This window comes from Saimiri boliviensis, chromosome 16 (assembly GCF_048565385.1).
Source record: "Saimiri boliviensis isolate mSaiBol1 chromosome 16, mSaiBol1.pri, whole genome shotgun sequence".
NCBI classification, from domain to species: Eukaryota; Metazoa; Chordata; class Mammalia; order Primates; family Cebidae; genus Saimiri; species Saimiri boliviensis.
In genome coordinates, this window is record NC_133464.1 from 73,613,911 (window position 1) to 73,630,351 (window position 16,441).

The following is a 16,441-nucleotide window of genomic DNA, read 5'->3' on the forward strand; positions in this document are numbered from 1 at the left end:
ATGCCCGAATCTCTTGTACGATTACAAGTGGATTTGGGTTTCTATTCCCCAGGCCCTCCTTTGTGTTTATTGGAGGCTCTGTGCGCGCGCTTGGCGGCGCCTTCAGCCTCCCGCGCCCTCCTCCGAATCCCCCAACGCTCCGGCCGGTTCGAACCGCTCCCTTAACCCTTAAGCAACCAGGACGCTCCTTTGGATGCCACTTATCCTATTTTCTCTCTGGAGAAATCTATGCGGTTTACTCTTGATTGAGGCGAGGTTGAGAAAGCTGATGTGGTTCACATTGGAAACAGTTATACATTGTTGATCATTGCTAAAAACCTCCAGTCTTCATTCTAAATACAGAGGACTATCAAGAATTATAGTTTAATAGAGGTTTCTGGCATTTGGTGACAAATAATGGTCAAAACCACTAAAAATGGCGAATTCTTTCTCCTGAAAAGTAATTTAACGTATCCAAACAATTAAATTGAAAACATAAAAAAAGATCAAAACCATATCTATTGACTTATTGAAATACATTACAAATTTTAAGCACACGATCCATGGACTTTCCATAGGGAGCACATCTTCTCTACTTCTCTGCGTTTCTGAAGGAGACTGTGCTTCCTTTAGCTTTTACTTCAATATCGTTTTGTTGAAGAGATTTTCTGGGCATTTATAAAAGGGCTTCGAACTGGTCCTTCTTTAAGAAAGACATATCATGAAATATTCAGCATTAATAGTGTGTCATTTTTACCCTCGTCCTTTGGAAATCTCCAATTACAACTTCCAATTCCATAGCATGTTTAAGGAGCACTGAATCTTTTTGTTGTAGTCTTCAGGGAGCAAACCAGCCACAGAGAGAATACGGAGTTAATCCACTACAGCAACAGAGAGAGGGGATTATGTTTTAATCCCCTTTGGGGGAGCATTTGGATTTTAGGGATACGGCATTAAAATGTTTACATAAGGCACAATCACAAGCCAGCAGATCTTCCATATGGCACCTGGTTATTTGAAAACCTCGGATCCCTTTCCAAATAGAAACTGTTTACAAAGAATAGCATCTCTGAATGACAGTGAGATGGTGATCTAGCTGATTCTGTTCTAGAAGATAACTTAAGTCACTATAAATTTAACATCCTAAACTTTGCTTGGTGTAGTAAATTGAGATTAACTGTAAATATATTCATCCCAATCACTACTATAGCAATCAAAAAATAAATTATAATGTCCTTGGCACACATAGAAGTATTGATATTAAAGGTTAAACAAATGGATAGGACAAAACCTCTTTCTATTGTATTGATGCATATAATAATGTAAAATTCCACCATCTAAAGTGGTAATTAACTAGAAAATATAAATGTTACTTAATTTTTACAACTGGCAATATAATGCTTAAAAATATGGATCCATTGCTATTTTTGAAAGAAGGATGGGGTATTATTTCCCATTTATCCAATTTAAAATCTGAACTAGAACAAAAACCACCCAAGCATAATGAAAGGAATATTTAAAATAGTAACTTCTCTTTAGAGCCATAAGATCTTTAACCAGTTCAGATAAACGGGTCCCAATGTATGAAGTAATTATAATTACTTCATAGTAATTACTTCAAAGTAAGCCTCGTTATGGACCTAGAGTAGAAAGTACACATGTTTTATATTAAAAATGAAACAATTTATCAAATATGCTTTAAAAGAAGAATGTTAAATACTTGTGGGTTTAGATTATCCTGCTGAAAATCGAAATTTCAGCACAGAAATCATAATAACATACTGGTATTTTGGTAAAACTTCTTACAAAATTCTTTTCTTTTTTCTTTCTTTCTTTTTTTTTTTTTTTTTTTTTTTTTTTTTTTGAGATGGAGTCTTGCTTTGTCACCCAGGCTGGAGTGCAGTGGTGCAATCTCAGCTCACTGCAAACTTCGTCTCCCGGGCTCAAGAGATTCTCCTGCCTCAGCTTCCTGAGTAGCTGGGATTACAGGCACATGCCACCATGGCCAGTGAATTTTTGTATTTTTAGTAGAGATGGAGTTTCATCATCTTACCCAGGCTGGTCTGGAACTCCTTACCTCAGGTGATCCAACCCGCTTCGGCCTCCCAAAGTGCTGGGATTATAGGCATGAGCCACCGTGCCCGGCCACAAAATTTTAAAATATTTTACTGAACTAATAGTCCAATATTCACAAATTTTAAGTCAATTTTTTCTTGCCAAAACCACTAAGAACACATCTGTAGTCGAACAAGTAGGGTTTATTATTCATTGCAGTGAGAGAAACTGACAACAATAAGAACCATGGGGTGACTTTTAGAGTGTTAAAAGACTCATTGTAGGATCTGGATTTCACTTAAGTGATTTTGGGAAGGGTTCAAGAAAGTAGGGCTTTGCTCTGGATTGGGCTGTGTCAGGAATCAGAAATAATTCAATGATAAGTGTTTTAATCAATATTATCTAGACGGAGGGAAGATTAAATGCTAAACCTCTAACTGAAAAGATGTAGCAGTCACTCATACTAGCCAAAAGAGGAAGATGTTTGATATTTTTGTGGTATGCATAGTGATCTTGCTTTCGTCTGTGCTTAGTCAAAATTATACAGTTGTTTTTTGTCTCACATCATCATCATGTGACCTTGTATGATGTTGGTGCTCTGTGAGGTTGTTTATGTTCAACAAGAGAATACCCTGGCCTAGCTGTGAGCTCCAGGCCAGCTTTCAAGAAAGAGTCCTAGATATAGGCAGGCCAGTTCCTAGAGGTCAGAGGCTGCTTTCTCTTAGTAGCTGGGATTAATCATTTTCTAGGGGTGGGGGTAAATTAATCATTTTTAGGAGGGGATAAACTGCATTCTAGTGATTAAAAAGCAATTATGGCAATTAAATTTCTGAATAATGCTAAGCTTCTTTACAACTTTCAATGTAAAGCACAGCAAAGACTGTATGTGGAAAAGAAGAGTTGGAGTTTAATTAAAACTGGAATTGTTAGAATTATTTGATGACTTTCAATTGGTGAAATTATATTTAGGGTACATAAAATTATAATATATTTTAGAATCACTTCCTTAGTTCAATATTGTTAAAAGTTGTATTAGCTACATGGATTTTCTTCAGCCTCAATTACTTGGAAACTACATGCTCAATTTGCTTTTAGAACATGTAAAAGGAGTTATTTCAGGATAATAAACATTGACTAATCTTGGTAGAATTATTAAACTTAAAATCCTGACATTATTTGGAAGAACCAAAACTAATCTGATATTCGTTATGTTCAATGTAAAATAACAGTATTCCAAAAAAATTGGGATAAAAATATAATGAGGAAATAAATTTTTACAATTATTTCTGTAATGTGGTATATTTTGTAGGGAAATAATTCATACTATGAGTGACTGAATATATCTAAAATATCTATCACTGCTTTGGACTCATTTTTAAGTATGGTACAGTCAATTTTCCTTACATATTCTGCCCCATAGCGATAAAAGAATAAAATGTTTTAATCTCAAAACAAATTACTAAAGAACATTTTGGAATCCTAGGAAAGCTTTAGGCATTTTAAAATGGAGGTATTTGTGTACATGCCCTAGGGAGGAAGTTCTAGAAAAAATACTGCAAACAATTTTAGATTTCCAAATTTTAGATATCCAGGATGGTTCTCTGGGTTTCAGCTGATGAAAGTGTCTTAAAAAAATTTTTTTTTTAAAAATCATAGTAGCAAAATCTCTAAATACTGATTGTTTTCTTTATATGCAGAGAATATTGGTAGTTGTCCAGAAAAATTATCAGAGTAATAATATTTTGAAATTTTCAAAAAAATTTTTTAGGGCTGGGCATGGTGGCTGACACCTGTAACCCCAGCACTTCAGCAGGCTGAGGTGAGAGGATCACTTGAGGTCAGGAGATTGAGATCAGCCTGGGCAATATAGCAATACCTCATCTCTACAAAAAAATTAAAAAAAAATTAGCTGGGTTTGGTGGCACATGCTTATCATCCTAGCTACTCACTCGGGAGGCTGAGGTGGGAGGATCCCTTGAGTCCTGGTGGTCGAGCCTGCAGGGAGCTACGACAGTGATACTGCATTCCAGCCCTGAACTATTTTTGCATGGGAATAGTTACAGGATGTTTTTTCTTAAAAAAAATAAAAACACTTTAACAACCGACAGAATGCTATGCCTCAAGGGTTATGAATTTAAACTTCAGTACTAATTCCTCCCCAACATATTCACAAAGACACAATGTACCCTCCCCCAAAGTATCCATTACAAATATTCCATAAACTCTCAAATTTTACATGAAAGCTCACTGTTTTCAGGAATTGGCCCCTTGATGCTCCTAGGTGACTTCTTGAGCATCATCTGTCCTTAACATCAAGATTAACAATAACCAACTATCCCCATAGATCATGGTTTCCTTAGATTATTATTGTATAAAATGAAACAGATGATGAAAAACACATACAAGGTGTTTTGAGATGAGAGTAAACCTACATCTGGAAAAAGTCAACTTGGCACAGTCTAAAACAGACATGGAAGGAATAGAGCCCTCTTAAATGAACAACTGAATACTGCAATTTAGCATATTATTTGTTCATCATGGTAGATCATCTATTTTTACATTATTATCTGTAATCCCATCTTAATGTATCTATAATACATAATTTTAAAAAGTACCAAGAAAGACTCTTATATGTTTTAACTTTAACCACCATTATGTTTACCAATTTATTTGTAGAGCAGGTAATTCTTTATGTTACAAGGAACCAAAAAAAAAAAAAAAAACAAAAAAAAAAAACCCTGGTATATTTTCTGCAAAGGCAATGAGTGATTTTATAGGAGAAAAAGCTTACAAAGCATACATACTATAAGTAAAATAGCGTGGAGTTATTTTCTAGTACAAAAGTACTAAACAACAGTGATAGTTTTAGTGTTGGCTGTGATAATTTGCTCTGCCTTTTGATTTAATACGTGAGCCAGCTGAAATTTGTGTTTCTAGTTATATTACATTTAGTTCAGCATATGTAATACATTTTTCACCTTTTGGAAGAGTATTGACTCTTTTACGGCACTGAAATATCATTTAATGATCAGGAAGAGTAAATTTCTACTAGACTAGATGAGTGAATAAACCAGAGGATATGATTTAAATCTTTGCATCCCTAGCTTGGATTAAGTATCTTGCCTTTATATTTCCATAGTTTCCTGGCCATAGCTTTATGGCACTTATAATATATTGAATATATGTGTTTAAAAGTCTGTTTCTCCCATTTGGCATGAGCTAATTGAAGACAGAGGTTATTGTCTTATTCACCTATCACAGCATCTTTCATACAGTGTGCAATCTACGTTTGTGGAACTGAATATAGAAAATTATATATCCCATTGTTGCATTTATATGTCTTAGTAAAAGTTCACTTAAATTAACATATTACATCTTTTAGGTTTTCCTGAAAGTGATGTAAAATTTTTCTTTATAAATATAAAAGATACAGTATTTTAGAAAAACATAAAAATATACTGAAAACCAATGAGAGTTATAATGTAATTGATCATTCTAGCTATATTATATGCATACTATTATGGTTTTAAATGGCATACTTTTATGACTATCATATTATTCCTAGTGTATAAGTTGTTCTCTCTTTGTAATTAAATGTGTAGAGACATATTTAACCATTCATTCATTCATGTAGTCAACAAAAATTACTTAATGAGTAGTGTATTGTTTTGGGTTACAAGGAGAGAATACAGTGGTGTATAAGACATAAATTTTACCCACAAAGAGCTTACAGTATAAGGTAAAGAATACACAAGAGTAATTATGACATAAGGAAGAAAGGGTTAAACTAAGAATTACGTAAAGCACTTTACATGATTTATTTCTCTTAGCAACCCTGTGTGGTAGCACTGCTATCATCTCCATTTTACAGATAACAAAATGAGACTGAGGGTCGGAGTAATTTAGAGAAGGTCACACAACTAGTAAATGACAGAGACAGGATTCAAACTTGGTGATCTGATTCCAAAGTCAAGGTATTTGTTACATACACTACCTCCTACCAAGAAAGGGACAGAAAAGCATTCTAGACATTCACAGAAAAATCATGATTTCCAGTCTATTTTTGGTGGGGGAGTGAGCAGTTGGGATGGAATGACGGCAGTGACATCTGAAGTCAGCTGTAATGGATTGGTAGAATTTGGACAGGCCGGGGTCAGGGAGGGCACTGTGAGCAAGGGGGAATAGTCTGAACAAATACACATTGCAGGCGTAAATGAGCAGTAAGTAAGATTAGACAGAGATTAGGATGTGTAAAGCAAAGCAGTGTGAGATGAAACTGAAAAATCATACACAGCCTTGAATGCCAGACCTTATAGGTTAAGAAATCAAAGATTAGAGCTCAGAAATTATAGTGCAGAGCAGTGATGTTTACACTTTTTCTGGGTCACACATTATCCTGAGAAGTATATGGATTTTTTTTAGAAAAGTTCACCTATGGCCGGGTGCGGTGGCTCAAGCCTGTAATCCCAGCACTTTGGGAGGCCAAGGTGGGTGGATCACGAGGTCAAGAGATCGAGACCATCCTGGTCAACATGGTGAAACACCATTTCTACTAAAAATACAAAAAATTAGCTGGGCATGGTGGTGCGTGCCTGTAATCCCAGCTACTCAGGAGGCTGAGGCAGGAGAATTGCCTGAACCCAGGAGGCAGAGGTTGCGGTGAGCCGAGATCGCGCCATTGTACTCCAGCCTGGGTAACAAGAGTGAAACTCCGTCTCAAAAAAAAAAAAAAGAAAAGTTCACCTATATATTTGTCCATCCTGATTATATAATAAATGAAGAATTCATATTTTGGAGAAAAATTAAATCTTTTCATTTGTCTTCTTCAGTCTGCATCTGCATTTATCCCTAACTGTTTTTCAGCAGTTTCTGGAAATACATCTTTTGTCTTGTTTGAGCTAGTTACTCTCCCTATCTGCATTTATCCTTAACTGTTTTTTGGCAGTTTCTGGAAATACATCTTTCCTCTGGTTTGAGGTAGTTACTCTGCCTGTGCTACTGGTCCTACCCTCCCTTGTCCCCTCTGCTCTCTTATCTTGATCTCCCTTCTTCCCTTCTTTGTTAAGCTCTAGATACCAGTTTCTATCTCTTAGTTCCTCACTCCTATTCTCTTCTTTGGTTTCAACCTAACCTCTACTTAGGCCAAGATGTTTGGGAAATACTCATTAAATAGTAAGTTAAAAGCTTGAAAAAGTCCATAAATTTAAAAAGTCTGTAACTTTTTCAGGTTTGTTTGTGACAGAGTTTCACTCTGTCACCCAGGCTGGAGTGCAGTGGTGGCATCTCACAGTAACCTCTGCCTCCCAGGCTCAAGGGATCCTCCCGCCTCAGCCTCCCGAGAACCTGGGACCACAGACTCGCACCACCATTTAACTTTTTTTTTTTTTTTTTTTTTGTAGAGATGGGGTTTCACTATGTTACCCAGGGTGGTCTTGAACTTCTGAGCTCAAGCGATCCTCCCGCCTGACCCAGCAAAGTGCTGGGATTATAGGTGTGAGACACTGTGCCTGGCCTGCAACTTATTTTAAACTCATCATTTTCCAACCACAACTATACAGTTTCTTATTTCTCATTAGCATCTTTCAAAAGACCTGTGTTACAAGGAACATTCATTTGAAAAAGGCTGAGCCAGAGTTCCTGACTCCTAAGCACAGAATTCTTTGCTGTTCTTTTTACCATTTTACTTTCTGCTTGATATCCTATTATGGGTTCTCCTTCACTGGCTGCGCTTTAAACCTTGTTGTGCCACAGGACATCCGAGTTTGGCCTACCACTTCTCTCTTTATTGTCTCACTTTCCTTAGGTGATCTCAGTAGGTTTCATTACAAACTCCATGCTCAACTTGGCTCTCAAATTTAAAAATTCTCTATTCTTTTCAAAATTCTGGATATCGACAGAACAACATCTTTGTCTCCCACCCACAGAAGACCTTGATCTGCACATTCTCACACACAGTTCATAGCTTCAAACTACCTTTCCTCTTCGGCCTGATTCCCTGCAGTCTTACTCCCTGTGCTAGTCAGTTATTACAGTCCTCCACAAATTCCCTTTTTTTTTTTTTTTTTTTTTTTTTGGTAGCTGTCCCATTCTTCTCTTTCTGGCTTGCCACCAATCTGCTTCAGGCTCTCATCACTTCTGCTTTGGAAAACAGCCTTCTGTCAAGCTCTTACCTCAAGTCTGGGCATCCTAAAAACACATTCTACACAAGGGCCAGAGTGATTTTTTTTTTTTTGTAAATTGATCACTATTATGCTTAAAATCTTTCACAGTCTCACTGTGGCCCCCAGGATAAAATCCAGGTTCCTTAAGACACGTAAGGCTCCCTCCCCGAGTTTGTCTGTCTCAACTTCAGAGACTCCCTACCTCACGCTTTTTACCTAGATAGTTTAGAACTACTGTAGTTTCACACAGAAGGTAATGTTTTAGCATACACTTCCCACAATCTGTAACAATTCTCTAAATATTTCTAAATTTCTAACTTATTTTTCAAGACTCAAGAAAGGAAATACCCATTCTATAAAGGCTTTCCAGAATCCATGTAATTCTAGGACTGTGTTTTGTGTTACAATGGTTCTTTTGTATATCTAATTATTTTTTCATTATCTGTTCTTCTCTAGAGTATAACTTCCTAGAGGGCAAAATTTTGATCATATATGTCTTTTTACCCCAAGCGCCCACCATTACATCTTACATACTGTTGATATTGGATTCTTATATTTGTTTTGGTTGGATAACCACATTCACCTGAGTGAAGTTTGGATCTAGCATCAGAGAATAAGGGTCCGACAGGTCCTTCCGGGTCTTGTCCTTACTTTGTGTAAATCTTGACCTTTTTTATTCTAATCTTCTATTCTAAGAGAAAACAATTGACTTGTTTTTATTGAACTGATGACTTGAACTGATAGAACATATTCTACTGGAATAACTACTTGTAAATAATTTGCCATGTAAATACTTATCCTTAGCTAATTGTTTAAGTACTTCTGTAGCTGCTATTCTGGCTCTGCAACATCAAGCCATGGACATAAAGTAATTAAATAATGTATTTGCGGTAAGCAGAACGATGTACAGGTTCTTCAGTATAGCACTGCTCTAGCTGTAGCAGCAAAATCAGTTTTTAATCTTATGTTTGAGTAAGTGGCAAAGTCTTTCAGAGAGAGGAGCAGGCACTCAGGTATGGTGGTGACAAGGTAATGAAGAGCTCACTCTTCCTCCCCTCCAAGTTGCTAACATCCACATTTTGGTACTAGGAAAACAGTTTTGTCATCTTGCATTTTTCCCTCAAATGTGACAAACAAGATGACCCACATATTTTCAGTAGATGATCAATATCCTCATTGACATGCTTGAAAACAACCATGAAAGCTTTGTCACCTCCAGATTGAAAAAATATGATCTCCTGATAAGTTAGATATTTATTCCCTATTCTCCATATTTGTAGTGAATATGACAATAAATTTGTAGAGCAATTCATCTATGATAAATTCTCCATACAGAGAAAAAAGTAGAAAACCAAAATGGATTTCAACTATAACACTGTATTAAGAAAGAAAAGATCTTATCAGTATGGTTTATGAAACATCTGACCATAATGAAAAGGAGGCTTTTTTTTTAATTAACAAAAGATGCAAGAATGTTATATATGATTTGAATTATGGTTGATGCTTGCTATTGTGTAAATATGTTTGTTTGTCACCTCCAAAACTCAGGTTGAAATTTAACCCTCAATGTATCAGTATTGAGAAGTGGAGCCTTTAAGAGGTGACTGAGTCATTAGGGCCTTGTCCTCATGAGTGAATTAATCCATTTGTGGATTAATGAATTAATGGGTTATCATGGGAGTGGAACTGGTGACTTTATAAGAGAAGAAGGGAGACCTGAGATAGCATGTGAGCTCTCCCAGCACCTCAAATGTGATGCTGGGTGCTGCCTCAGGATTCTGCAGAGTCCCTACCAGCAAGATGGTCCTCACAACATGCAGCCCCTTGAGCTTGGACTTCTCAGTCTCCATGACTGTATAAAATAAGTTTCTTTTATTATACATTACCCACTTTCATGTATCCTGCTATAAACAACAGAAAACGAACTAAGACAATGTCTAATAAGCATAGTTGAATTGTGTCTTTTCATTATATTTTTAACTTACAGAGTGTGGTTATTGGGGATGTTGTTACAATTAGGAGTACCTTATAGTGTTTTATAGATGACAGAATTGTGGCTGAAGGGGACATATGTTTATGGAAATAAAAAAAATATGGATTATAGTAAAATATTTGCATATTCTAAAAGGACCTGTAGACTTTATGAAAATAATGAAAAAAGGCAAAGAGGCTTAATATTCAAGAGGAAGCTTTATTTATTTTTATAACACCTTAACTGATTTAAAAATTAAGTTAGAAATTTAAATATTTTAGCTTATATAAGAAATAGACGTGTTAATCTCGTCTCAAGAGCTTCGTATATTCTGTGTTTGAAGATGAATGTGAATCCTTTGGGTATACTATTTGTGACTGGCAAAGAAACTTCCTTATTCAAAGAGAGAAAAAAGACTCATAAAGACTCATAGGCTTTTTCAACATCAAATAGCTTTCACTAAACAACATTTTGATGAGTTAAGTGTGAGTGAGTCAGGGACATATGGATTACATTTCCCTTGAAATACACATGGGTTTAAAAATTAAGAGGAAAATCCTGAGCAAAAAAACAAAAAAACCAAAACAAACAAACAAACAAAAAAAACAAAAAACAAAAACACATTTTAGAGAATCCAGAATGCTTGAGATATTTCCCCCATAAATACAAGTATCAGGTTGAAGAACTTCTAGTTAGACTCTGTAACTAAAATGAAATAAAAATATTTATGTGGGAACCTTTAAAAAATACTAGTTTTGTTGGAGACAGAATGTTACATGTTACATTCACCATATCAGAACTGCACTGTTCGAGTTAGGGTTAAGCAGATGGATTTGAGTCTGAGTTTATCTGCACTGAAGATGCTCTCTTCCATAGCACATATTCTAGTCGACAGTTATAGCAAAATTTTCTGTGCCATTGGCTTGTATTCTTTTTCTTTTTAAAAGAACATATTCTTAGACAAACTTTTAGCTTTTAGAATTCTGTAGTTTATTTAAATTATGTTTTCCCAGAATCCTGAGTTCTTTCTTTTTTTCCACATGTTCTATCTTTTCGTTTTATTCTTCTTTCTAGCTCAGTTTGTAGGAAACATTCAATTTATATATAAACAACTTTGCCTCTGGTAGCTGAATATTCGAGTTTAGAACACTGAAGGTCTAACTGTCAAGCTGATTATCTCAACTTTCTACTTTCATTTCTTAGGGAAGATACATTATATGCCGTAACTTCCTGGTTATTTGAGTTACCCAGAGGTATTGGTAGCAGAGCTAATTCTCTTGGGGATTTTCTTTTTCTATCACAATCTGAGTACCAATGTTTTATATGTTTAGTAGATATTCAAAAGATGTTAATGAGTAAGTAAATGAGCAAGTGAATGAAGTCAAAAAGACATTTAGAAAGGTAGAAATGGTCAGCCTTAAGAAAAATTCTACATACTGGGAACTGTCATGGGCAACAAAATGGGTCATGAAGGAGATGACTGGCACTTCAGAGAGCCTCTTAATAGATCTCCTCATTTCTGTATTTTTCTTATTCTTAATTTATATAATTACACAATTACTTTTCTGAATTTTGGATTCTTAACCTGGCGAGAGATAGAGATAGAGAGAGAGAGAGAGAGAGAGAGAGAGAGTGTGTGTGTGAGTGTGTGTGTGTGTTGTGTGTGTAAAGAAATATAAACCTACCACTACGAAAAACACACCAAAAAATTCAACTCTTAAATTTGAATACTTCTTCCCTGTGTTGCTATCTCTGTCTACTAATGACTTTAACAAAATAATCAAAGTAGCATTACAATACATCAGATATAGAACAACTTTTCTATTGCTAGTGTTTTTTTACATTAACAGTAGTTGTGGTATTTTGACCTTATAAATTGGAAACTACAGAGACATTCAGTTAGAATGACGCATTTACCAGAAGTGGGAATGCAACTGAGATTAGCTTAACTTTAGGTGTTCCTATCCAGGAAAATTCAAGTGATGAATTGAAATTCAGTTTTTGGTATAATTAACTTATACTCAAAAGCAAAAGACAAAACAAAACTTATTATGAGCTATTGAAATTATTTGAATAATTCAGTTAGTATGAGCAGACAGTCTGATAATTTGAGCCCCCAAATATTTATTTCAGTAGCTCATCAATAAGTTTTGTTTTGTCTTTTGCTATAAATTAATTCAATAATTATCTCAGCTTTCCAGTTTAACCTACATAATATTTTTAAGTGGGAACCTTTGAGGGCAAATAATTGTGTTAGGAGATTTCTTCATGGTTCAAAACTACATAGTATATGACTGCTGTCTTTAAGGAATTTAGTCTAAAAGGACAGAGAAAACACGGGAGAACACCTACGATACAAGACTTTATGCGGTATGTGTCTTAAGAATGGCACAATAAAAAACGTTGTGGGGTGGCTATAATAAACAAAGACAGAAAGTAATATGTCTTGGGGAGGGTATGGAGAAATCGAAACCCTCACATGCTGCTGAGGAGAGTTCAAAATGGGGTAGCCACTTCGGTAAAAAGTCTAGCAATTCCTCAAAAAGTTAATATGGAGTTGTTATTTGACAATTCCCCTTCTAAGAATATGTCTAAGATAAATGAAGACATATGTTCACATGAAATCTTGTAAAATGCTCACAGCAGTATTATTCATAGTAGTGAAAAGGTGGAAACAACTTGAACGTCCAGTATCAACCAACGAGTTGATAAATAAAATGTGGTATATCCATACAATGGAATAACTGCCATAAAAAGGACATATATGCCAAAATATGGAAAGGGCTTGATGACACCATGCCAAGTGAAAGAAGACAGACAATAAAGATGATCTATGATTCCATTTGTATAAAATGTCCCAAATCAGCAAATCTATAGAGCTAGAAAGTAGATTAGTGGTTGTCCAGGGCTGCGAAGGAGGGAACAGAAAAATTGGTGAAGAAAGCCAAATGGTAACAAGGTTTCTATCTGAAGTGATTAAATCTTTTAAAATTGATTTTGGTAACACTTACATAACACTATGAATGAATACACTAAAAATCATTGAATTGTATACTGTGAATGAGTCAATTGTAAGATACGTAAATTATATCTCAATAGTGCTGTTTCCAAAAAACACTAACAAAAAATGTTATGGAGGTGATGTGATTGGCCAGTGAATATTTCATAAGTGTTTGAAATGGGTCTTAAAAATGGGTAGGGTTTTTAACAGGAGGAGATGGGAGAGGGTGTGGAACAAAGAAATAGGAAGGATATTTCAGGTGAAGAAGTTTGGACATTAGTTTGGGCCTGTAAACTTTTCAAGTTAGTAGACATTAACCAAATGCATGGAATGTTGGTAAAAACAACATATACATATATATATACACACACACACACATACATATATATATATATCTAATAACAACATATATATGTTATTATTACCAACAGAACTGATAATAAAGCATAAAGTACCATCATTATCAACTCAGAATTCCCTAAATTAGTAAAATTACTAACTTTGGGAAGAAACAATAAGGAATTTATGGAAATTCCAATTCTATTATGTAAAATATTTCTATTGTCACTCAGCATATGTGACAGAACTGCCATTCTAAAAGTAATGAAATACATTTCATTAGTGGGACACCATTTTTTCAATTTAAATCCTTCACTTGTCAATTTATATAAATTTGAGTTAATCTTAAATTTCAGTTACTCAATAGTTATTCAAAGAAACAACTTGCTAAGTTTCAAATTAAAATAAGTAATCAAGATTTTAGATTAAAATTCATTGAATTATACCAATTAATCTCAATGTTTTCAGTAAAAAATATAATTAGTAAATGGAAATCTTTAGTCACATATGGGATTTTAGGTACTAATTGGCTTTGGTGAATCACTACAAACTAAAAAATGCAATTAAAGTAAATTAAGTTAGGCGTTATTAATATAATAATTACTTTATTGATTGGCATACTTCTATATTATAATTGTATTAGCCATTTGCTACAATACATAATAAATTGAGTAATTAGTAGTCACACACATTTAACTTGCCTCTTGAGATGAACAGCTTGGGAAGAAAGGGAACTAAAAGTGAAACAGAAAATTGTATGACATTTAAAGCTATAGAATTTTGTGGAACATTGGGTCTTTATATAAAACTAGAAATCTTCAAACAAAATATTGAAAACATGAGAAAAGGTCAATATTTAAGTAAAACTGTACTAAAAGCATTCTATTTATCATATTGTTTTTAACTTACCAGACTGATTTTGGGCAGTACATAGACTATAAGCAAAACTAAAATTAATTATTATATATGTTCATATACTTCTAATGTAATGAAACCAGTGTAAAAATTGAGTTATAAACAGAAGATGTCATTTTGACATTATTTTAGAAGAGTCTTTAATGATTTTTACCTACACACACACTCACACACATATATTTCAATGCAATTTGGTGTATTTTAAACCATATACTATGTATTTGTAAGGAAATATATTATTTTATATACTTCTTAACCTTATGCAAGTTTTTTAATCTCTTGACCTCTATATCGTTATTTCCAAAATTGGTGGAATAATTTCTACCTTATAGGATGTTGTTTAGATTAAATGGGTTATTGCACACAAAGCTCTCTGAACACTAACCCTAACCCTAGCCCTGTTTTGTAGTTAGAAAAGGTCGCCATATCAATTTGTCAGTATTTTCAGCTATACGAAAAATAGTTTTAAAAACCTGAAAATGTAAATGTACTCATGAGTAACTGCTATTAAACAGTTCTCAACAAGCAGAAAATACACACTTTTTTTTTTTTTACAGAAAATGTTAAATCTATAATATCAGCATCATTTATATATATATATAAAAGCTGGTTTTGATATCTGGTTCCTAGTAATTCATGCCAGCTATTCTTCTTTATCTTTTTCTTTTCTTTTATAAACAGAAATTGATACTACCTTTTTAATAAAAAAAAGAATTAAATCTTAACTAAATTAGTACTTTCTCTAAGTTTTCTGTACTAATGAGCATGCTGTTTTCTGTTTGAATTTAACTTATTATTTCATACTGGCAAATTATAATGCATGTCTTCTTATCTGCATGCCTGTCAGCAAAACAGAGTTTTGTAAAAAACAGGAAAATATAGTATGCTAATCAGCAGGTTTAGGTTTACCTTTACAATTATAAAAATGATGTATTCTTTCATATATATTCTAAAATCTAAGAACTCTAAATACTTTTATATATTTGAAAGTACATCTCTTATACTAATAGTATACAAGCCATTTCATTAAGTTGTCATGAAAAGATAAACCTGTAATTTTTATCTCAGAGACTGAAATAGGCTGTTATTCCTTTTTATAATATTTCAGAGATATCAAGTAAATATGAGATTATATTAATGTTGTACACAGATTTTAAGATTTCCTGGGTTTCAATTTGGATTTAAATCTCCTGTATGGGTGACATTTTCGTTAGGCAGTGTAGCTTTGTCAGGTATTTAGAATGACACGTTATGAATAAGACAGACATTATTAAACAAATTTTTATTTCTGCAACAGAGAGAACCATGATTTGGACAACAGTTGCTTAGTGCAAAAACAGTTATGTATTGATTTAATCTGCAACTTTAACCAATAGCTGATTTCTTAAACCTAGGAATTCCGGCTTGGAATGAAGTTCTTAAAATGAATTTTACATAACATTGTAACTATTATGTTGGTCTAGATTAATAGGTTTTAGCATTTACAAGATGAATCTATTGTTATAAAATATGCAGAATATTTCTGTGGCCCTTCATAAAACATCCATCCCTTACTGACTTTTCACTGCATTCAAGGTTCTTGAGTATATTTGTGGACTGCTGTTTTTAAAATGAACTCTACAGAGCAGGCAGAGGATCAATACTTTAGGACAGCTGTAAAACACAAGGATTCTGCTAGAAGACTATGAGTTAGGACCAGGTGGCTATGGATAGAAACAGGTGTGTCCAATGACAAATCCATTGAGAGACAGAAATTAGAGGAGTCTTGATTCAGTGGATTGGTCAGGAGCCATACAATTTGATTCTAAAAAGTTTATGTCAAGCATATTTTCACTGTTCTTTAGGTGTTTGAACTTAACTTTTTTGGGGGATTTTTTTCTTATAAACATAAATTAATATTAATAATTATCTACCATTAAAGAAGAGAAATATAAAAAGGTTATTATCTTTGTTGAATTGTGTCACTGGCATTACTGGGCAGTCTTATAATAAATTTCAAGGGACTATGCAAATCTGTAT

The 16,441-nt window shown here is 34.1% G+C and overlaps 1 protein-coding gene across 17 annotated transcripts in view; it reads right to left on the reverse strand.

The window, feature by feature from the left end:
- NBEA (neurobeachin) overlaps positions 1-16,441 on the reverse strand; it is a 702,569-nt gene that overhangs the window by 202,023 nt on the left and 484,105 nt on the right. For 10 of the 17 annotated variants that reach the window (XM_074387837.1, XM_074387840.1, XM_074387834.1 and 7 more), the window contains one exon: positions 14,209-14,241. The exons of the other annotated variants lie outside the window; for them this stretch is intronic. In XM_074387837.1, coding sequence (XP_074243938.1) covers positions 14,209-14,241 — 33 coding nt within the window. The remainder of the gene's footprint in view (positions 1-14,208; positions 14,242-16,441) is intronic. 17 annotated transcript variants of the gene reach the window in all.